The sequence below is a fragment of the Panonychus citri genome, unplaced genomic scaffold (assembly GCF_014898815.1).
Source record: "Panonychus citri isolate SS breed McGregor unplaced genomic scaffold, ASM1489881v1 Contig00134, whole genome shotgun sequence".
In the NCBI taxonomy this organism is placed as follows: domain Eukaryota; kingdom Metazoa; phylum Arthropoda; class Arachnida; order Trombidiformes; family Tetranychidae; genus Panonychus; species Panonychus citri.
The window spans coordinates 1,184,550-1,207,978 of record NW_026515539.1 but is presented as its reverse complement, the minus strand read 5'-3'; the positions used below and the strand labels follow the sequence as shown (position 1 = coordinate 1,207,978).

At 29.7% G+C, this 23,429-nt stretch overlaps 5 protein-coding genes across 6 annotated transcripts; 2 read left to right on the top strand and 3 right to left on the bottom strand.

Annotated features, from left to right (window-relative positions):
• Window positions 1-43: 43 nt before the first annotated feature.
• Window positions 44-1,296, bottom strand: LOC128391114 (40S ribosomal protein SA-like). Its single transcript, XM_053350961.1, has 2 exons — window positions 437-1,296; window positions 44-369 (listed from the first exon to the last, which is right to left on the bottom strand). The coding sequence occupies exons 1-2, from the start codon at window positions 1,161-1,163 to the stop codon at window positions 206-208; spliced, it is 891 nt and encodes a 296-aa protein (XP_053206936.1). The 5' UTR covers window positions 1,164-1,296; the 3' UTR covers window positions 44-205.
• Window positions 1,297-1,408: 112 nt separating this feature from the next.
• On the bottom strand, window positions 1,409-3,070 carry LOC128391408 (polyribonucleotide 5'-hydroxyl-kinase Clp1-like). The gene is made up of 3 exons (XM_053351294.1): window positions 2,538-3,070; window positions 2,187-2,471; window positions 1,409-2,089 (listed from the first exon to the last, which is right to left on the bottom strand). The coding sequence occupies exons 1-3, from the start codon at window positions 2,967-2,969 to the stop codon at window positions 1,493-1,495; spliced, it is 1,314 nt and encodes a 437-aa protein (XP_053207269.1). The 5' UTR covers window positions 2,970-3,070; the 3' UTR covers window positions 1,409-1,492.
• Window positions 3,071-3,139: 69 nt separating this feature from the next.
• Window positions 3,140-5,035, top strand: LOC128391411 (uncharacterized). Of its 2 annotated transcripts, XM_053351298.1 has the most exons (3): window positions 3,140-3,285; window positions 3,446-3,621; window positions 3,700-5,035. In XM_053351298.1, exons 2-3 carry the CDS (start codon window positions 3,618-3,620, stop codon window positions 4,620-4,622), a joined length of 927 nt encoding a protein of 308 aa, XP_053207273.1. In that variant the 5' UTR covers window positions 3,140-3,285; window positions 3,446-3,617; the 3' UTR covers window positions 4,623-5,035. The 2 variants fall into 2 exon arrangements, with proteins under 2 accessions (XP_053207273.1, XP_053207272.1); XM_053351297.1 differs by having other exon boundaries at window positions 3,140-3,621.
• Window positions 4,981-6,738, top strand: LOC128391413 (carbonyl reductase [NADPH] 3-like). The gene is made up of 2 exons (XM_053351299.1): window positions 4,981-5,133; window positions 5,203-6,738. The coding sequence occupies exon 2, from the start codon at window positions 5,223-5,225 to the stop codon at window positions 6,057-6,059; it is 837 nt and encodes a 278-aa protein (XP_053207274.1). The 5' UTR covers window positions 4,981-5,133; window positions 5,203-5,222; the 3' UTR covers window positions 6,060-6,738.
• A 130-nt stretch (window positions 6,739-6,868) lies between these two features.
• Window positions 6,869-23,393, bottom strand: LOC128391406 (uncharacterized protein DDB_G0271670-like). The gene is made up of 4 exons (XM_053351292.1): window positions 23,145-23,393; window positions 22,632-22,800; window positions 20,882-21,940; window positions 6,869-11,073 (listed from the first exon to the last, which is right to left on the bottom strand). Exons 1-4 carry the CDS (start codon window positions 23,226-23,228, stop codon window positions 10,580-10,582), a joined length of 1,806 nt encoding a protein of 601 aa, XP_053207267.1. The 5' UTR covers window positions 23,229-23,393; the 3' UTR covers window positions 6,869-10,579.
• Window positions 23,394-23,429: the final 36 nt, after the last annotated feature.

Below are 23,429 nucleotides of genomic sequence, written 5' to 3'. Positions count from 1 at the left end.
ACATAAAGTATACATTTGAATTGAAATTAAATTGTCAAAGACATTTAAAGTTTTTTCATTTTTTTTTCGTTTTATTTTGGAAAAAAATTGGCCAAAAGAAGTCTCCTTTTCGTAGCAATTTGTCTTTTTAAATCATCATAACTTGTTTATCTTTCCAATGTGTAACCTAACAAATCAATCAATACAGGCCAAACGACGATTCAATTTACCATTCATCAGTAGTTGCACCCCAATCTGTGATTGGTGCGGCACTTGGTTGCCAATCACGAGAAACGGGAATAGCTTGAGCAGCACTTCCAGCTGATGGCCAGTTACTTCCTACAGCGGTTCCACTTGCAATATCAACAGGCTCATGAGTCTCAATTGGAACTTTAAAAAGAAAGTAAAATTAAAAAGTTAAAATCATAGTAAGCAAAATGAAAGAAGTTTAATATACCTGATGTAGTCCATTCTTCAGCATAAGCACCATCAACTTCAGCTCGAGCAGTTGGTTTAGCGGCTTCTGCAACGGCAGCTTCTTCCTTTTCTTCTTGATCAGGATCTCGGTAGAAGAACAAATCTACTTTAACAGTTGTTTCCCAAGGAATTTCTCGAGAAAGTTTTCCTCGCAATCTAAGAACTTCTCTTGCGAGCATCCACCACATTAAACCAATCGAAAGAGGAGCTTTGTTATTACATGGAATACCAATGTCTACAAATCTAAGCGGAGAATCAGTGTTACAGAAAGCAATTACGGGGATATTGACATATGAAGCCTCAGTTAGAGGTTGATGGTCTAATCGTGGATCAGTAACAACAAGAAGTCTTGGTTCCCGAAAAGCAGCTTGAATTTGATTGGTAAATGTACCAGGAGTGAATCTACCGGCAATTGGAGTGGCTCCAGTGTAGTGAGCATACTTAAGAATAGCTCGTTGAGCTTGTACTCTCGAAGAGATAACACAAACATCGGCTGGATTTTCAATGGTAACAATAGCTCGAGCAGCGAGTAGCAATTTCTCCCAAGTATGTCGAAGGTTAATTAAGAAAACACCATCATTTCGTCGTTTGTAAACATATTGTTCCATTTGAAAATCAGCATTTTTAGCTCCAATGTGAGTGTGACAGGCAAGAAACTTGGACACATCATCTTGGGTAATTGAAAGAGAAGCTAAACCTCCGGACATGGTGGTAATAGATAATTAAATTACTAACTACACAGAAATCAAGAAAGAAAACAGTTAATTAAGAAAAAGATGAAACAATTAACCTAAACGTGGTAATTAAACCGTAAGGAGACCAAATTCAGAAAACATTAACAACGGAAGAGGAAGTCGAGAGAAGAAACAGTTTCTAGGGACCGTCTTCGAATTACAGCTCGACAAATAGAAGACGAAAGATTTTCATCAACTGAATGAGAAATTAATCGAAATAATTTTTTTCTTTCTAATATTTAATGTGTAATTAGAAAAATTTTAATGGTATAATTTACAACAAACAAGAGGGGGATTTCTGATTAATCAGAATCTTGGAATGGGACATCAGAATATAAGAGTATCGAGCCTGGAGGAATCGGGCCTGGTTGTGGACATAGAACTCTAATCGAGTTTCGTTTATTGTCAACATGAGTGACGCAAACGAATCCCATAACATTGGACTTGGCACCATCGGCAGCATTGTTAGCAAAACTAACGGCAAGGATGTGGCGGGTTATCGATTGATCGGGTGTGATCTGATTGAGCTGCGTTTGGGCTTCTCGAGGTGTCATTCCTATGGGAAGACACGAGGCTGGAGTTGAAACTGAACTCACTTTGTAGATTTTTAATTGTGAAAAGGGAATGTTAAAAGCATAGGGCGAGAATTTGGGTGGACCACTTGATTTAAAAGAACCATAAAAATAACGTCTTATCCGCTCTTCTCTCATTTCATCTCGATAAGCGGCATTTCGACGGACAACACCACTTGATTTCGGTGTGTCGATTATTTTAACTGATTTTGGCAATTCTTGGGTTAAATCGTAGCATAAACTTTTCATATCGAGAACCAAGATCACATCTACTTCGAAAGCGGCAGCGATATGGAGTAAAGTTTTGTAACCATTTTCACTGGCAACCTAAAGACAAAGAGGAAGAAGAGTAAGAGTAATTTAGAAATTAATTATAAAAGGATAATGTTGATTGTCACTTATGATCCGAGAATATTAAACTCACCCAGTTACAAGTGTTGATAAAACCTCCAGAATATCTGACATGTTTATGTTGTTCAACTTTCTTTGCGATAACTTCAGCGACTCGAGTTACCAATGAATTATAATAAGCAGTATTGGCTTCGGGTGTCAGAGCACCGAAGTGAAATATAAGAGGAGCAGTTGGAGATGTTTTATCCTCTAAATCGGATAATCTTTCCATAACATTTACGCCGATGGTTCCTGGTATTCCAATACTATTAGAGGCCACATTAAGGTCTATGAAAACTGGACATTTACCTCTTCTAATCTGTAAACAAAAATGAAATGAATCGATAAGTAATTGGCATAAATCTAAAGAGTAGAAATTACTCACAGCAAAATTACAAAGTATCCGAGATAAAGTGGCTTTCCCTGTATCAGAAGGTCCAACAATTAAAGTGAAAGGTCCTCGATTACCATTCTCTTTACAATCATTTCTCAACAATTCTAATCCACCATGAACATTGGCATAAAATTTCATTGGAGTATCTTGATCAATATAAATACGACTGCAATTGCCAATAACATCAATGGTACATCCATGCCAAGTGAAAACAGCAGCTTTAGTCCCTTTGAAGAATTCATACTTTTTACCTTTAATCAATTCGGTACCAAATATCTCAGCTAATCCAGAGCTTAATTCAATTAGAACCTTTTCTTTTCCATCAATTTCAAATCTTAATTCTTGTTCCTTTTCCAGTTTATATTGAGCCACATTTTGATCGGCAATTTCTTCCTTGACAGTATCACCTTTACCTTCCATCATAAAAGTAAAATAAACACAATAAAAACTAAAGATAATGAACTAGTCAAAGATAATAAATTGTTCCAATAATTGAAACAATTGGAAAATTTTAGAAAACAAAAATAAAAACATATGGGTTTCTATGCGCATGCGCATTGGTTGTCAACAACTGTTCATTTTAATTTGTTGGGTTACAATTGTGTCTTCAGAAATTAACTAATTAGTGATTAAAGAAGAGAAAGTAATTGTAATAAATTCTCGAAATTTCTTGGCTTAATGGTTAATTATCGAAAGTTACTTGATATTTGTATAAAAGACTCCAACGTATCGATATTAAGTAAAATATAAATCCCTTTACTCAAAATTATTTTGGATTCATAGTGTTAATTTGTTGAGAATTTGTTTCTAATGATTATCTTTATTCCTTATTATTATTTGATTATCAACCTGGAATTGTAATAATTAACTGGATGGTTTCTTGTGACTCTATTCAAAAGTTTTTATTTGGAAAATAAGTGACTGATTCCCTTAAAAAACGAGAAAAAAACAAAACCGATTTAAATTGGAAAAGAAAACGATTTGATTACTTTTTTTTCTCAGCTTTAACAACTGAACTAATCAAATATGAACAATAAATAACTAAGAAAGTGTTATTTTCTTAACAATTAAATGGGTAATTATAATGATTAACTTATTCTACACTTCAGATTGTGTTGTAATTTCTTTTCTTTTTTTTCAATTTCTTTTTTAGCTTCTATTTCTTCTGATGGATTTACTCTTGTTAATCGGCAAAAGAAAAGTAGATGGAGAAAGTGTTCCAATCAATCATCATCTCTAAATTATTTACCAATTGACATGGATAATGAGACAATTCCTAATGATTATCAACAATTTACTGGAAAATTAAAGTCAAAACTAGAGAATTGTATTCACTTCCTGAATAAGAGTCGATTTACTGATCAAGTGGCTCAATGTTTATCAAGAAACAAACAAAAGTTTAACTTACCTGATAGAGAAACTGACACAATCAATTGTTTGGCTGCTAATTTAGCTAATTGCTCTTTAAACCAGTTCAGTGAAATAGTATCTTATGGAATTGGTCATTTCTCATCATCAAAAGATTCACTCTATCAACTTGCTTTGCTTTTAATTCTCAAGACTGATTGTATTCTAACCTGTGATCTTTGGCTCATTTACGATCCCGTTTTTACCGAATACGAGAAAAAATTTCTAATCGAAAATGGATTCAATTTGATTGATGTCAATGAAAAAGGAGCTAAATCAGTTACCACAAGAACCCTTTTCTTTATGCCCCATTGTCCACTTCCAATGTACAACAATTTACTTTGGGCTAATTGGTTACCAAACAATTTGAATCAAATTGTCTTATTAGGAACAAGTTTCAATTCTCTGGTCAACTCTTTCATCTCTAACGACCAACAAGCCGAATACTCTTATTTAATTGGCATCACTGAAAGTAAATTAATCGATGAATTTAAATTGGACCCACCTCGAGATATTTACGAAGCTTTTAATGATCTTAGTGTCCATTTTTTTACTCAAATCAACGATGATGATGAACATACGAATTTACTATCGATTGCTAATTGTGATCCAAAAAAGAAACCAATCTATTCAGATGATGTATTTTCCAAAGAAATGATCGTCAATTAACTGTGATTGTCATTGAGAAACCATATGATTAGTTAATTGGTCTCATTAATCTCTTACAACTGTCAGTTGATTGTATCACTTATGCTAATACACTTACATTGATGATGATTATGAGGCAACAACAATTGACCCTGAATAATTTTTAACATCTTGTTAAATGATCAATCTTATTAATCTTAAGTGCTCTTCCATAATCTTAACAAAGTCAATGTACTCAGGCCAATTGCAATTCTCTTAATTAACATTCCTCACCCAGAATCGAATCAATAATCAAGTTTGGCGCTCGAAATCTTGATAACTCTGAATGGAATCAACTTTTGTTTGTTTATCTTTACATCAAATGTTGTAATGTCACTTGTTATCTTTTTATGGAATTAACTTTTGTTAATTAAATAGATTGTTTTCTAATCTAATTTCTATTCTGTTAACCATTTTCATCTCTCACAATTCAAATTCCAGTTAATTTCAAGTGTCTCCCTTATCCTTATTGTTTTCACCTCCGATTACAAAGGTAACTTGGTGATTCTGTTTTTCAATTTATACTTAGATATTTTCTATAAATAATTCCAATTGTTTAAAGGTTTGATTTCTGCAATCATTATGGTTAAACGATTAGCTGTTGTCACTGGTTCTAACAAAGGAATTGGCTTTGGTATTGTTGAGGTTCTATGTAAGAAATTTGATGGAACTGTAATGTTATGTTCAAGAGATTTGAAACGAGGCCAAGAAGCAGTTGATTCCCTTAAATCTAAAGGTTGTAATCCGGTTTTCCATCAATTAGACATTACCGATGAATCAAGTATTGGTAAATTGAAAGAAACAATCGAGAAAGAGTATCAAGGCCTCGATGTTTTGGTCAACAACGCAGCGATCGCCTTTAAAAACGCTTCAACTGTGCCATTCGTTACTCAAGCTGAAGAGACAATGGCTGTTAATTTTTTTGCAACTCTCTCTGTTTGTAAGGCTTTGTTTCCACTTTTACGACCTCATGCTCGAGTCGTGAATGTCTCAAGTTCAGCTGGAATGCTTCGGAATGTAAGAAGCACCGAGTTGAAGACTCGTATCGCTGATCCAAACTTGACTGTCGATGGTTTAATTACTCTAGCAAATGAGTATCTAAATGATGTACGAGCAAATGCTCATAACGACAAAGGTTGGCCTAATTCAGCCTATTCAACCTCCAAAGTTATGCTGTCCGCTTTGACCTTCATCCAAGCTCGTGAATTTGGTAAAGATACTCGGGAAGATATCGTCATTAACGCAGTTCACCCTGGTTATGTCGACACCGATATGACAAGTCACAATGGGACATTGACCATTGAACAAGGATGTCAAGCACCAGCTTATTGTGCTCTTTTACCGGCTAACGTTAATGAACCAAAAGGAGCCATGATTTGGTTTGACTCATCGATAGTTGATTGGCAATCTACTAATTAAAGCAGATCAGCAAGCAACAACAACAACAAAAAAACTCACTAATCAAGACACTTTCAGAAGTAACAACATCCGGAATGTATCCTTTTTTATTTTTCTATCTACAAAAAAAAAGCGGATCCATTTTCCAGTTAATTAATTTTCGCCTTAAATTGTTTTCTAATGATTTATGTCTATCAACACATGAAAATTTTCGTATAATCATCAACTTAATGGAAGACTTTTAATAACCAAGAGTAGCTCAATATACATTCATCTCAATATGTTTTTATAACACTTACACTTTATCGCCTTTAACAATTAATATGATTAATATATAATCTATGAAACAATAGACGAATCTACAATTCCACTGATTGTCTTGACAATTATCTGTACTTTGATTACATTTACAGAGATTTGTTACTCTTTCGAAACCATTTATAATCTCCAAGTTTATTAACAATCAATTTTATTTCAGACAATTAACTCGTCAATTGATTTACTCCCAACGTGCCTACACTTCCATCTGGTTAAACATAGAGAAAAAAAAACAAGAAAACTTAGCAATTAATCAATTGCAAACTTAATTGTGCTTCTAACAAACCAACTAAACAAATATACAACAACAACAACAACAACCAGACACGAACCACAACCCAATGAACCATCACAGTAAAAATTAAAGGATAATCTAAATTTAGATACCTAATTGTTTACCCAATTTGTTACCCAAATCATGATATTGATGGCGATGCAATGATTAACCAGTAAAAATAAACATAACCATTTTCATGGAAACCGAAGGATTAATTGAATTGGACACAAGATAATTAATTAATCAGATTTTTCACCCATAAATTTATTCAGTAATATAATCAGATGTATTTCTTGTATTCATCCAGAGCAATTGACCAGAATTGGAATAGAGAGAGAAAGGGAAAAAGGATAAACAAAAAAGTTCATCGATGGAAGAAAAAAAATCAGGGAGACAGAGGAAGGAAGGAGAAACCCATGTGAATTAATTGCTCGATGATATACACAGATAATTAAGAGTAAATCATAAAATAAGCAGAATAATATAAATACAATTTTGCCCGAAAAAAAAACAAAATCGAGAGAAATTACAATTAGTTAATAAGTTTTGCGATACGAAAAAAAATCCATGTTGAACATTTCGAGCATCGTAATCGTGATGCTTTTTAGTTTTGTGATGATTTAGAATTGAATCACTTTTGATTATCTTTTCTTTGTCTTGTTTTTTTTTGTTCTGGTCACCAAACACTTTGACCAATCAATTAAATTATTATATAAATTAAATTCCAAAACAATTAACATTAATTATCTATTTAAATATTATAATCAATGTGCTGAGAAATAGAGACAACATTGGGGAGGAAAAAATATTGCAGAGAAAAGTTAATTTTCCTCTTAATCTCTTGTATCGAATCAAAAATATTGGGTTAATTGTTTTTCGATTTGATTTCTCTCTATTTTTTTGATTTTCTATTTGATTAACAATTTTGAGAGAAAGAGAGAGAACAATTAAAAAAATTAGTTAATTGAATTAAGAGAGAGAGAGATTCCAAATGAGGATAAAAAATGAATTTGAAGAAAATGAAAAAGGTTTGATTGTGTCTGCATGTGCTTTTGATCATCATTATCATCTTAATCATCATCATCAGAGTGAGATATAGTAAACAATTAGCTAATTGTTGATGATTTGTTTTACAATTAAACAAAACCCAAAGATAGACAGAGAGAAATTAATGATTACCATTGAATAGGGAACCAGGAAAAAGTTTTTTTTTTAAGGAATTGTAATTAGATTTGTTTTGATTTGATTTAGTTTAAATTTGGTTTGGACGGTAAAAATGTTAAGGCATTTTTGTTTTAAATTAAAGTTGTTAATTGTGGTTAAGAGTTAATTGTTTCAGCCCAGAATTAAAATAGTTGATAAATTGTTATGTTTTCTGTGATTGTGATTATGATAAAAATGAACCGGATAAAAAACCTTAAAGCAATTTTGATTAACAATTGATGATTAACGATGATTGAAACTGGATGAATGAAATTAACTAGAGCAAGAATCAGTTGGTAATGAAGATAATGATAGTAAAATAATAGCAATTACAATTGTAAATTAATAATTTACCATTGGCTTGGATAATATTAATAGTTGTACAATTGAATAAACAAATAGCTTTAGTAAATCAATTGATTACTACAAATCATCTACAATTGCTATCATCAGAATATCATCATTGTAATGATAATCATTAAGAGGAATCAATCAAAGAGGAAAAAAACAAATCATTAGCTAATTGTTAATATCATCGACTAGGTTGATAAACAATCAAATCTAATCCGTTGATCATTCATCGTTCATCATATTCAAAAATCATCCATTATTAATCAATGATAACAATCAATGGTTTGATTTGCTTGCAGTGGACAGCAAAGAGAGAGGAGGGATAAAAATGGACAATTAACTGACCAATTGGTCAATTAAAACATACAAACAAGTTAATTGTTACGAGAATAATAAATTAAAAAGGATGGTTGTTATAAGAGCAATCAACAAATTGATTGAGAGTAAGTGATGAATGAGTAAAGGGAAAAAGTGAATAATGAGTTGGAATGTAAAAGGAATCACCTTAATTTTCATGATGATCAAAGATGATTAATGGATTAAGATGATAATCATGATGAAGACAAAGTTACTGTTGTTAAAGAGTTGATTATAATCACCAAGAAAACGCTTAGTTGATCATGTTTAGCTTTTTCTTTGCACCATCAGATCCTCACACTTTTGATTCTGATTGTTGCTGATTTATATCAGAAAAAAAGCAAATAAATTGATGATTAAAATGTTGCCGCTTCTCATGATGAGGGTGATGATTGTTGATGAATTACAGTTGATTGTTTAAATCGTCAGATTGGTAATGATAACTTCCAATGGGAAAAAACAACATGGATGAAATGGATTCTGCTCTTTATACCCGGACCATTGAATCAGATTATCATCATCATGATAATAATAAAGGATGAAAATTGGATGGAAAGATGAAGATGACAAAAAAAAACGTCAATTCTATCATCAATGTCGTTAAAGGTGATCGGTGGTGGAAAGTGTGAGGCTAAGGTGGAGGTGGGAAGAGGTTGAGGTGGATACAATTCTTGTGGGAGGGAAATTTTATCATAAGATGAGGATAAAAACAAACACAATATGGATAAAAACGGATTGAATTACAATCATCATCATCATTTTCTCATCGTTTCTTAATAATCTCATCATCTTGATCATCAGGTAAAAAAACGTGATGATTAAAAGTGGATTTGAGGGAGAGGAAAACAAAATTCTAGTTTATCAATTACAGAATTGATTTTGATGATAATCCAGTGATTTATGATAAAAAAAAGGTGATTAAAAGTACATCAATTATAATCACCATTGATTTAGAAAATGGTTCACAATTAGTTGATTGTTGTCTTCACAATTCCAAGAGTAAATATCGTTGGGATTTTTGTTTTGATTGTTATCGTTGCGTTTTCGTTGGTAGTTGTTGATTAATTGTTTACAGTTGATATTGATTATCTTTTTGATTATCATTTAGATGATGATAATTATGATTTTTATGATATATAATATATTAATTTCTTGCTTTTAATTGTTTCTCCCATTTATTATAATCCAATCGGTGGTAACTTTAATCCATTGAAAAGTTTTGCAGTAATTAAATTAATGTTGATTAAGGCTTTGAATCAAAGGTTAATTCAATTGTTGGTGGTGGTATTGTTGATTGTCTTCCAGGTTAATTAATCAGGTAGACAGTTAAATCATAAAATTTGATTCGATTTGTCATCGTAATCATCATCATTTAGATTCTGTTAAAGTTGATTTGTGTTTTTGATTTGATTGTAAATATAAATTAATATTATGTAGTTTGAAATAGTTAATGATATAAATTGATTGCATATAAATAATTAGTTAAAAATATAGTTAATAAACATAATCTTTCACCAATAATAATTAAAAACGAAAAACAAATGTATTATAATTAACAGTTTTTGTATATCTCTGTTAATAAAGATCAGGTTGTTGAGTCCAAATTGTTAACTAATTGCCGGAAAAATAGACGTTGATTGTGAATAGGAAGTTAATTGTTGCGGTGGTTTGTTGTTTGTAGTAAATTGTTTGTTTGTAAAATCATCATCGTCAGAGCAAGAAGCAAAAGTTTAACCATAATATCATAATATATAAATTATACCTTGTTGATTGTTGATTAAAAATTAACTGCATCATCATCAACATGCTCATAATTATCATCACAATGTATCACAATATAAATATATCTGAAGATGAAGTCGGAAGAGAGAGAGAGAGAGTAAGGAAGGTGATGATGATGATAGACACACAATTGGATAACCAATCAAGCCCAAAAATTAGACAATTAAAATTAATGATAGGACAAAAAAGTTATTATCATGATAATTAAAAAAAAAGCAAAAACATTGTTGACGATTAAAGTTAATTGTTACTATTAGATAGTTGATCCCGTTGTCGTTGTTGTCTCATCTTCCTCAGGTTCAATCTTAATTTTCTTAATCATTGGTAATTCAATTTTAACCTTATCCAATGACATTAATAGTGATTCAGTTGAATTATTAATTGTCGATGATGATGGTGGTGGTGTTATTGTCGTTAATTGTTGAGTTTGTAATGATGGTAATTGTTGATTGGCATTTAAATTGTTGCTGTGAGTATGTGTTGCCTTACATAGACTAAAGTGTTGGAGTAAAGTTTTATTTTCGTTTTCCAATTCTTTGTTTCGTTGATCTAATTGTTGAGCTCTTCTCTCTGATTCTTTGGCTCGTTGATCTAATTGTTGAACTCGACGTTCTAATTCTTCCATATATTCTTTTTTCTTTCTCCTCGATTCTTGAGCTGAAATTTTGTTCTTAATCTTTCGTCGAATCTTTTTGAGACTTCGTTCTTCAGCTTTGGTTAATGGAAATCGTGTTGGAATTGGATAACCTGGATTAGATCATTTGAATTTAATCAAACAATCAAAAAGATAATCATAATAATAAAGAAAAGAATGAAAATCAAATCAATATAACGTGATTATTGTAACAATTTCATGTTGGTCAAAAGTTAATTGTGTTGATTAAAGTGTTGGCCATACAATCAGTTGAATCAACTGGACACAATCAAGTAAAAAAGGTGTAACAGTTTTAACCTGATTTCGTGAATTAATTTTTTTTAAATTTCGCTTAATTGTTGCATTTGATTAATCTTGACACTTGAAGATTTAAAATTTCTTTTTCTTCCATTGATTAACAAATTAATATATTGATTGTGTGTCTATTTCGTTACACATATTATGTGTACTTGTTGGATTGCTCAATATCTTTGATACACTACAATAGTTGTTGATGATAATGATGATGCTTCCTGGAGACGAGGAAACAACAATCACCAACAGAATTGAAATCTTTTCATCATCGTCATTATTATTGTTATGATTATGATATTATTGTAATAATGATTATGATGATGTTTAGTCACATTTGGTGACACTTTCACTTCCACTCCCACTCTCCTCCTGTCTCAATGTTTTCCAAGTTAATTCATTTCAGGATGAGGCAAATGCCCTGAAGCAAGGTTATCCTTTCCATTCACACAACCATGACAAAGTTGTAACTTCTCAATGTACAACTAAAGTGGAAACAAAAATTTCAAGTTTGGTGAAAAAAAAAAGTGAATCTCTTGACAAAAAAAATCTTCTATTATTATGATTGCCTATTATTCATGGAAAATACTGAAATTTAACTGAATTAATCACAATCAAAGAGAGACACAGCCAATGGGATTGTAATTGTTTCTTTAGGGGATTTTAATTGCTGTAATTTAAACGCAGATACAAATCAACAGACAGATTGATTTTAATCAACTTATACAATACATTATGTATTTATAAATATCCACACCTTAAGTGACATGCTGGTGGTGATTATAATTGTTTAATTATAATTGTGATGATTAGAAAACTGTTACAATATAATTTAATGTTGTTGTTGGTATATCACCATTAACTAATTAAAGTTTTTAGTTGATAAACTTGACAACAGATTGTAATAGTTGGTTAATTACAATCATTAGATTAACATTAAATTACCATAAAGAGGGATTAAAATAATTGGACAAATGTTTAATTTAGTTTGACTCACAATTAACAATTTGATTATCGTCTATTAACCATCGTTAACAATTAGTTTTTTTTTAAGTACGTAACAGTAATAAACTGTAACTCTAATTGTTACCTTGATTAATTCATTGACCAAGCCAACAATTTAAAAAAAACTCTGGTTTCTAGGCAAATATTATTTACACAATCAATTGATCATAAATTGTTCAGGTTAATGAATGGAAACTATTAATAGTAACCAAATCAAGAAACTTAATTTTGAAACAAAGTTAATCCCAATTAATCAACTATAGTTAATTAGTAATCAACAATAAGTCACATTAATCAATAAGGACACGTCTTTTTTTTGCTTCAATCCAAGTCTAAGGAAACTCGGGCTTGAAATATAATTGTCACAATTAAGTTAATAACAATCAGTTAATAGGAATCGTTCAAGTTTACCAATCATCATCATCTATGCATGAAATGATTAACTGTTGATAAACTTTAATTGTTAATGATTAACTTGATTGTTGTAAGGTAACATTTTGACCATTAGGAATTATTTTCCTCTCAAAATGATTAGTTAACTTTGGAACACACAATTAACTGATCAACACAATCATCATCATATAATCTTAATCATCATTAAGAAATATAATAGAAAACTTTTTTCCATGCTGATTGTAAACACTTCATTGACATTTCCGGTCATTTCAACCAGAGAAAGAAACTTTAACTAATCAAGATCCTGAGAATCAACAGGTAAATCAACATCAATCAAGTGATTTAAAGGATTTTAATCACTCTTACAGATAATATAATATAATGTTCAACAATCAAACAAATAAAAGAAACTAATAAAGTTTTTGTAAAGCTTAAATTGCGAATTAAAAAAAAAGGATTGTGAACATAATTAAGATGATTTTGATTCTGATGATTAACAAGTAAAATTTTGTTGACTACAATTTATTATCATCATCATGATTTGATTGAATGTTATGTATTCACAGCAGGGACACCTTATTTAATCAATCAGCAATAATGAATGATAATCAAAATGATTTGATTGGAAATAATCAAAATCGATTGATTTGATTTGATCAAACCCATTTTTCATCATCATTTGAAACTCATGGGTTGAGATCGTGTGAGTTTCATGATGATAACATACATTTATCATCATCTTATTCTGGTTCATAAGAATGAAACTTTTCTGGTTTTCTGGTAACAATTAAAAAAAAAACTTTCATTTCAAATCAATTTTGATAACAATCAACAATACAATTTATATATATATATTTACTCAATGTGTACAATTGATTAGTACCAATAGTTAATAATTTGATGATAAGCAAAGTTTCAATTGTTACAAGTAATTTCTCAAATTGAATTAGATTGAATTAACAATAATCTATAAAGACAACAATTAAGGGTCAGAGATTAATAATAAATAAAAGACAACATTTAAATTGTTGATTAGCATGATTGTTAGTAACCATTTTTTGGCTCTTATTCAGTCTAATAAGTTATATAAGATTAGATTTGATTAACTTTATTCCTTGTCCTGGTTTAATAATGATAATAATTAACATCTAAATCAATATAACAATCAAAAAGAGCTGCTTAATTGTTTCTAGCTTTCATAGAGAAACATTTAATTATGTGAATGGCTGTTGTGTCAGTGTAACAATTAACAGTTAATCAATGTTTGATTAGAGTCAATGATTAAAAGGTTCTGGTAGAAACTGAATCAACAATTAACAATACAATATATTCAATGTGTTTTCTGTTGATGTTGTTGTTAAACAATAATAATAACAATTTGATCAAATTATGATCAACACACAAGGTAAATTGAGTATTTGTGATTAAGATTAGCACACTAACTACAATTACAATTGGATTAAGAGATAGAAAAAAAAAATGTTTATTTTTTTCATTACAATCAAAAAAAATTTAGGTTAATCAAGTATTAATATTATATAAAAAAACTAAGTTTGGGTTTGGGAGATTTGATTGTTGATCTACTTTGGATTAATTGTTATGCCTAATCAACTTGAAATTTAAGCTTCTAAGTGATTAAGATTGTGTCTCAATGATCAGTCAGATGATAATTGACCAACTAAATTACAATCAAGGATCTACAATAAATAATATTTATAAATAACTGACCAACAATTTAGCCTGAAACCAATTAGCTTTGACCAACCGGATAAAAATTGTGTTCAGTTAATACTTAACTTGTTAATATAATAATAATTTAATTGTAGTTGTGCGGATTTCAGGTATTAAATCAAGTTAACAATTAATTGGTCATTTTCTGGTTTGATGATTGGTCAAAAAAAGTTAATTAATTTGATCATCGATTGTTATTAACTTTTTTTTTGCTTCTCTCGAGTTAATTTTGTTGTGATTGTTGTAGTGAAGAAAAGTTAATTATAATTGTTGATTTTTGATCAAGTGGGTACTTTGACTCTGATTGCTACACATGTATTTATGGATTATGATTAAGATTCATGATTAAAGCCTCATTTAGTTGATTAATTACTTAACTTTGCAAAATTAGAGGTCCTCTTAAATATGTAATTTAATTGCAGACACACAGTATTTAACTTTCACGATCAACCAGGTTTAATCAGTTGATCATTTGATCAATCCAGTTGAAAACCAATTAAGTTGAATTACAATTAAATTATATATATACGATTAAATAATTTATTATAATTGCTGATCATTTATTTAATTATATTGGTGAGAGTGAGAGTCACAAATTGCAAGGTAAGGTTAATTTGTTGAAACGATAATCAATCTACCTGGTTTACAGTTTAGGTTTTTAATTGTAATCTAACAATTAAGTGATGGTATTGATTGTTGAAGACGATGATCAAAGTGAAAGTTTCAAATGATTAAAAGAGTAAATTGAAAAGCTCAACAGATTATGATGATGATTAATAAATAAAATTGTAAGCAATCAATTGATTAGTTACAATTAATATACTTTTTTTTTACCTACCTAGGCAATTATTTAACAAATCTTGATGGTGATCAACTTACAATCAAATTTAATTGTGTTAGCAACATGGATTTTAATGTGTACATATTATAACACAATCTAATACTTTTGTGTAGTGGATACAATTAAATTTAATTGCTATTAACACATAATATTAGATGTCCTTTTGATTGAGTCAATGATAAATTGTTATCAAAAATCATGAGTTAATTCAGTTTTGAGAAAAAGTTAATCAGTCCAATTGAAAGGAGTATTTTCAAAACGATTGAGTTAATCAAAATTTGACCAACAATTAAGTCTAATCATGAAAATCACCGTTATCAAGATTATACCTCCATCTTGATCATCAACTGGATTAATATTTAAATTGTATGAAAAGTTAATTGTTTACTAGGGTAGGTAATCAAATATCAACATAAATCAACAACAATTTCCTGTTAATTTGATTGAATCATCTTTCCTACTTTAATCATCTTAATTAAACAATTAAATGGAATCTTTTTTGTATTTTCAACAATCAAAAATTCAAGACAAACAATTAAAAAAAAAATTATTCAATGAAAACCATTAACCTAAAATGATAATAATGTTAATTAACACTTTGTAATGTTGATTGTTAACATTTAATTGCAATTGAGACAAAAACATTACTTGATACAATCTAGAAATTAACTCAATAGACCAATTGATTTATGTAAAACAATTAAAACTGGTCAACAATCAGGTCAACTACAGTTAATATTATCTCAAGAGATGGTCAAGCAATTAAGCACAAGAAAATAATTTAGTTTAATTAACTTGAACAATCAAACTTGTTAATCAATGTTAGCAGTAATTATTTTTGCAGGCTAACAGATTGATACAGAGATTAATTGATTAGTTAATTGTCAAGGGCATTTAATTATCAATCATAATGAGCATTGATAACTAAAAACAATGTATATTAATTGAGATGAAATTAACTTTTGCTTTTATGTTTTCTGACAATTTAAACAATTATCATGATGATAATTTGATTGTAATAAACAAAACACAAACATGTGATCAGATATCCAATCAGTAAATCAGTATCATAATACCAGGCCATTAATTGTTACAATTAAAAAGCAATATACTCAATATAAAGATAATCTTAATTTTTTCTATCACTGGTAATTCAATTAAATCACAAGTTTCAAGTCTCAGGTAATTAATTAAAAATCCTGGACAAACCCAATGGCAAACATAATCGCAACATTCAACAGGTAACAAGACAACAACTAAATTAGATTGGGCAATTTAATAAGACGAGTGACCTTGATTTTGTAAGAAGATGTTGATGATAATGATGATGATGATGATGATGATGTGAAGGATGATGAGGAGGAGGAAGGAGGAAGGAGGGAAGTGGTAAAAAATTATCCATCCAAATAGCCTGAGGCAAGCGACAATTCCTATTACATATACACAAGAGGTAATTTAATATAGCCGTAAGATCATATTTCCGTTAATTGTAACTGGATTAAGAGACGGGGAGGAATGTGTTTTGAATATTTGACCAAACAATTAGGAAGAAAATATTTAATTACCATTCTAATGAACAACAATTAGCTGACAATTGAATGACAATTACGTTTTAAACTGATTTTCACCTTTTTTTTTGATTATAATAATACAACAATTAAATGTCTTATGTTAAAGTTACCACAACAATTTAAACATGAATTAAAGATAACCAATACAACGAGTTTAAATCACAATTACTAATTCTTGTTGAACAATTTAGTTTACAATTCTATTCATTCACTAATTGTTATTACTATTTATGAATCACTAATATACCAACAGAAAAATATTCAGATAACAATTAAGATTAACAATTTTCACCTTATACGATGATTGTTGGAAATTAATTATCATCAATTTTTGAAAGAAAAATTAATGTAATTTAATACTGATTGTAATCTAATCATTATTGTTGTTGATTGTTTACCATCTTGTTTTGATTGATGTCAAATTGTGAAAATTAACTTTACCGTAAATAAATAACCATTAACTTAGCCTTGGGTGTAAAAGTTTGTGTATTTAATTTGATTGTTACAATTTAATCAGCAGTTTAAAAAAAAGTGAAACAACAAACTAAAAACAGGAATCTGCAAAATTAAATCAATTTAAAGTAATAAAAATAATCAAACAATCAAATTGTATTGGTTGATATCAATACAAAGTCAACAATTTAAATAGTAGTTAACATTTACCCAAAGACCTTGTGGTTACAATACTAATCTAACTGTAACAATTAAAGTGGAAATTGATTGTGATTAAAATTTCCGATATATTAGATACGATTTAAAATTAATCCTAATCAACAATCATCTCAAGATTAACACCATACAATTGTAAATTGCTACCAATGATTATGATTTGCTCAAGGAAGAGAAATATTAATTTGCTCATTGAAAAATGATTACAATCAAGATTAACCTTTTAATTGTCATCAACTAATCAATCAGATGATTTAAATATGCAATCACATTTGTTAACCTGTTAACCTTTTAAGTGGATTAGACAACAATTAAACGTTAATTGTGGTACAGATATTAGAGTAAAGAAAAATAAATTGAAACCCTAACACTTGAAAAGATTGATTTGATTGTCAATTAAGAGGAAATTGATAAATCAAAATTACTACACATTGAAACAATTAGATTTAATCATCATCATCATCAACCTACCTACATTATGATGATGATGATTAACCGGCATCTTGTTTCCTATTGTTATACATAAATATTAAATTAATTGTTGATTAACAATTGTTATTGATACACAAACATAAATCATGGCTGACAATGGGATCGGTAATTAATTGTTGATAAAAAAACAAAACCAACTGTCTCCTTTAATTGTGTAGTATTATAATTATGTTAATTGTTCTTGATCATCTCCATCATTATCAACCTGATCATCATCATCATATTAATTGTAATTGAAATTAACAAATGGATAACATGAAATAATAATTATAATGAAAAAAAAAGACAACAAATAATCAACTAACAATTAAAGGTGATCTTTACTGTCTAATCTAATCATCGTCATCGTTACATCAATTATAATTAACACTTATCATCTCAGTATTTAATAAATTGATTTGTTGGTGAAATATAATGTAGGTACAGAGAGAGAGAGAGAGAGAGATGGGTAAAAAAAAGGTTGATTGTTAACAATCAAATCTAATTGTGGTTGCACAATTTTCATTAAATCATGTCGATTGAATAATTTGGATAATATTATTGGGATAAAAAAGAGACAATAAAAAAGTTTGAAATGAAACTTGAAACAAGATAAAAAAACTAACTTGAAGATTATTTTAGTTTGTTGATTGTTGATGATGCTAATTGTGTAAAGTTGTTGATTGTTGATTGTTGATCACAATGATGATCAACAGTTGACAAGTTTGAAAGTTGATTCTGTTTTTTTTTGTTTACACTTCAAACCTGACTGACCGAAAACAGTTACCACTCTAATTGCGTTGACTTTAATTTTCGAGAGTTTCATCTTCATCATAATACTTTATCATCATCATCAGTATATAATTATAAGATGATGAGATGATGATGATGATAAATCTGAATCTAATGATAAAAACAATAAGATGATTATTTGGTTTACCTTTAAATTTGCAACTCTTTCATTGAGAATCTTGAAGATACATTTAAATGTTGCCAGAAATATTAATCTGACAAAATCATCAACATTATCATTAAACAACAACAACAACAACAACAACAACATCATCATCATCATCATCATGATCCACCCATGAATATCTATTCAGGTATTAAAAGATAATGATGAGATGAAGTTGAATCTTTGAAACTTTGTTCAGATTCTGGTTCTGTTTAACCAATATAATAATCAATCAAAAAGATTTTGATAAATTGTTGTTAGTTAATCACTTAGTTTTTTTTTAATTCTTTCTTAAAATTAGAACATCAATTTTTTCTGCTCATCAACATCATCATCAAGGTAAATTAAAACATTGGAGTTTAGTATCAATCTTTTATCATGAAAAACCTTTCCAATTATTCATTATGATTATGATTGCACATTGATTACAATTCAGATCATCAAGAAAAAGGCGTCAATCTAATATAACCTGTAACGGCCATTATCATTTACTATCATGTTGATTATGATTACTATTATTATCGTTATTGTTACTATTAACAATTAATGAGAGACAATTCCTGGATAAGGTGAGGGTAAAAAAAAACAGTAAATTGTTGGTTACTTTTTGATTGTATTGGTGTACAATTAAATTCATTTTCTGATTAACTTTGATTGTAAAATCTTTTTACTTTCAATTGGTGATTTGATTGCCAACAATTTGGTTTCTTTTCTGGAGATTTTTTTCTTGATCAACTAATTGGCAAGGTGCTAATGTGTTAATACCTTTGTTATCGTGATTATCATGATCATCATTACCATCATCAACTGATTATATAATAATAATAGTAATTTACTAATTGTTGTAAGTTGATTAGATTTTGGAAAAATAAAAGGCAATCAGAAAAGGTTGAGATCACAATTTGAAGATTCATTTTTTTTTTCCTTCAAAGTATTTACCTTTTAATTGTTCAAGCTAATCAATTGATTTAACCATTTGATTGTGATAATGATGATTAAAATCTTAACAATTATTATTATCATTATAATTAGTTCACTTTTTCAACAGTTAACAATTATTTTTGATTAAAAGGTTAATCAATCTTACACCTCGAGCTTAATTTAACTTTTTTCAGGTTAATGTGAAGTTGAAGGTTTTTATTAAAGGTCTTAATTGAAATGAATTAAGAAAATTTTGGAAACAATTTAAATTTATCTGATTATAAATTAAATTCTCACAATTAGTATGATCAAAATATTGTGTACTTGATTAATTCAGATTATTGTCAAAGAGAAATGAGTTAATTGTTGACCACATAGAGAGAGTTGATTATTAATCTGTGAATCAAGTTGATTGTAATTCAAACTAAAGATTTAGATTATTTTTTTTTTTTGATGAATTAAGATTTAGCTTAATGGTTGTGAAAATGATTTGATCAACTATTAATAACAATTAACTAACGATGCTAATGAATAATCAGAAAAGGGATGAATGAGTGATCATCATCACACAATAATTATTTCATTGAGTTGATATAAATTATATTGATTATTCAAATCAATCGCTGGACTGATTTAGGTAATTGATGATGCAGAAAATGAAGTTACATGATTTTGTTAAATTTCATCTTCACCGATGCAAATGATTTTGATTGTATGTATGAATGTTGCCTTTAACTACTACTGTAAAGATAAATCATCACAATTAAGGCACAACAAGAAAGAAGGGCAATCCTTAATCAATTCAGATTATTATGATTATTACGATTGATATTTGGTAATGATCATGATAATCATTATCGACTTAATTGTAATTATATATATAAATTTATCTTTGTCTGAATTTTTTTAGGATCAGGGCTTGAGATTTTTACTTTTTCTTTGATTGTGTTTCAAGTTGATTATTATATTAATCATCATTGGTGAGTTAATAGTGTAGGCGATTAACTGACACACAAATTTAGTTGATTATTATTAGAATTTCTTACCTTCAGCAATTAAGGTTCTCTTCTCTTCTTCGGTTAATATAACGGCAGTTCCACTGGCCGCATTTTTGGGCTGAACTGATATTAATGTCGAAACCGCTGCCGCTGTGCTCAAGTTACGGACATTTTTGGACGAACCTGAATTATCCCGTTTGGAGGTTGAATTTGAGGTTGTTGTTGTTGTTGGTGGTGGAGGTGGTGAAGCTGAGGGGGTGGTTGATGATGTTACTGGGGTGATTGAAGAAATTGGTGTTGTCGTTGAAGATGAGGACAAGGGTGAAGAAGATGGAGATGATGATGAACCAAGAGGTGAAGGTGCAGCGGAAGATGATGTTGAAGAGGTTGAAGAAGATGATGAGAAAGATGAAGATGAATTGGATGAAGATGAGGGTAAAGATGAGAAAGTAGATGATGATGATGATGAGATCGTTGATGCTGGTGAAATTGATGAGGAAGATGAAGAGGTTGGTGAAGGTGTTGAGGTTGGTGAATTGGTTGAATTATTGTTATTATTATTATTTGAATTACTATTATTATTATTACTATTATTGTTATTTGAATTATTATTTGTTGTTGAGGTCACTGATGATGATGATGATCCGGTGGTTGTTGTTGCCGATAATGGTGAATGAGTTGATAAGATGCTATTATTGTTACGTGATTTACGTCCAGTAGTCCGACCAGTGGTGGTTAATGTTGATGATCGTGTCGTTGATGAGTTATTTGTGGTTGAGTTAGTTGTTGTTATTGCTGCTGCTAACAGTGAAGGTGTTGATTTTAAATGATCACTTGTTAAATTATCAATATTGTTGTTATTTTCATTGTGATTATTTATCCCAAATAATGAAGACAAACTATTATCTCTTGAAAGTGTTGGTGTTGTTGTTGATTGAATTGAAGGTGTCAAAGTGCTAGACTGAAATAAACTATTACCACTGTTACTATTACTTGGTGTTGACATTTCACAATCTGACCCAGAATTTGATCCTGGGGGAGTGGGTGGTAATCCAGTGAAAAGGTAACATTGAATGGACGGTGAACATTCAGATTCAATGTCCAAATCTGTGCCATATTCAATAAATCATACATAAGATAATATATCAGAAAATAAGGAACAAGAAAAAATAATATTATTTTAAATTATTTCAAATTCTATTCAATTAAAGTTCAGGGTGAAAGTTAATTCAGGTATTCAGCACACACACACACACACTGAGTGTGTGTGTGTGTGAGTCTTGGGCATCGCCGTCATCGGGAACATCTCAATAAGTTGGAAATTGTTGCTTGAATTTTTCAAAAGCAAGAGAATTTACTTTTCTCTCTTTCTTTTTTTTTCTCTTTCTTTCTGTTCCTATTGAGAGCCTGAAGTTAATAATCACGTCTGAGACAGGTAGGCTTCTCAGGTAAGTTCTGCTTAGCTGAAGAGAAGGTAACTTGAAAATTGCTGATGATGAGAACTCACGGCGAAGGTTGCTGACCTTCTTACCAAATGTTATTGACTCAAACAGGTCTTTTTCTTTCGGTATCTCTTTCGACCTTTCTTTCTTCCCTTTCTATCTCATATTCTGTCTCTTTCTTTTTTTTCTCTTCTTCTTCTTTCTAAATCAGGACTAAATAACAAAAACGAGTTCTCATCCTTTTCCCGATCTCCCCTTACCCCTCATCACCCCTCTAGCAAATACTTTTTTGCTTTCAGCTTTTGATATTTGCTGGTGTAAAACTCTCAATGTTTTATTGGATCTGCTACACTTACCTTTGAAAGATGATCCATGGGATTCAATGGTTATATCATTTGATGGATAATCATCAGTCAATGTTGAGCCACTATTAAAGTATGAGTGTTCCGATTGCACGGTTTCTGACATGAGTCGATCGTTTAAAATGATCACATTGTAACCACGATTATCTGAATCATTCCATTCCTTTTGATGGTTGAGAAAATGAGAATATTGAGAAGAGATAATTTAAAATGATCGAAAATGTTTTAAATTGAATCATTACGATGGTTCATTTTCAAATTGTTTCAATGTAATTAACGGAAATTACGATTGTTATGTTACAAGTGAAAATGAAATCAATCAAATTGTAATAGAAAACAAAGACAGAGGAAGAAAAGAAAACGCCGAAAATTAAAAGGAAGGATAGAGTTTAAAAGGAGAAAAATAGTTGATTGCAATTAGTTACAAGATTAATTTGCTTTTTCTTTTCTACAAATAAATATATTTTCTTTGCAAAAGAATAGAAGAAACAAAAAAGTTCTACTTACATATTGAGATTGACTGAGAATCTCTGTGTCCATACTAGAATCGTACATGAAGATGTCATTTATTGATCCTAAATCGGCATCCATTTTAAATCGATGGGCTTTGCTTTTATTTTGGTGTATATATTTGATCACTTATACCGAGAGAAAAAAGTAAGAGGGACAGAAAGAGAGAGAAAAGAGCAAAAAAACTAAATCAACTTTTTAACTTGTTCAATGAGAGACACACTTACAAATACTTGTTACCTGTTAAATCAAATCAAGTTGCGCAAACGTTTGAGAAACGAG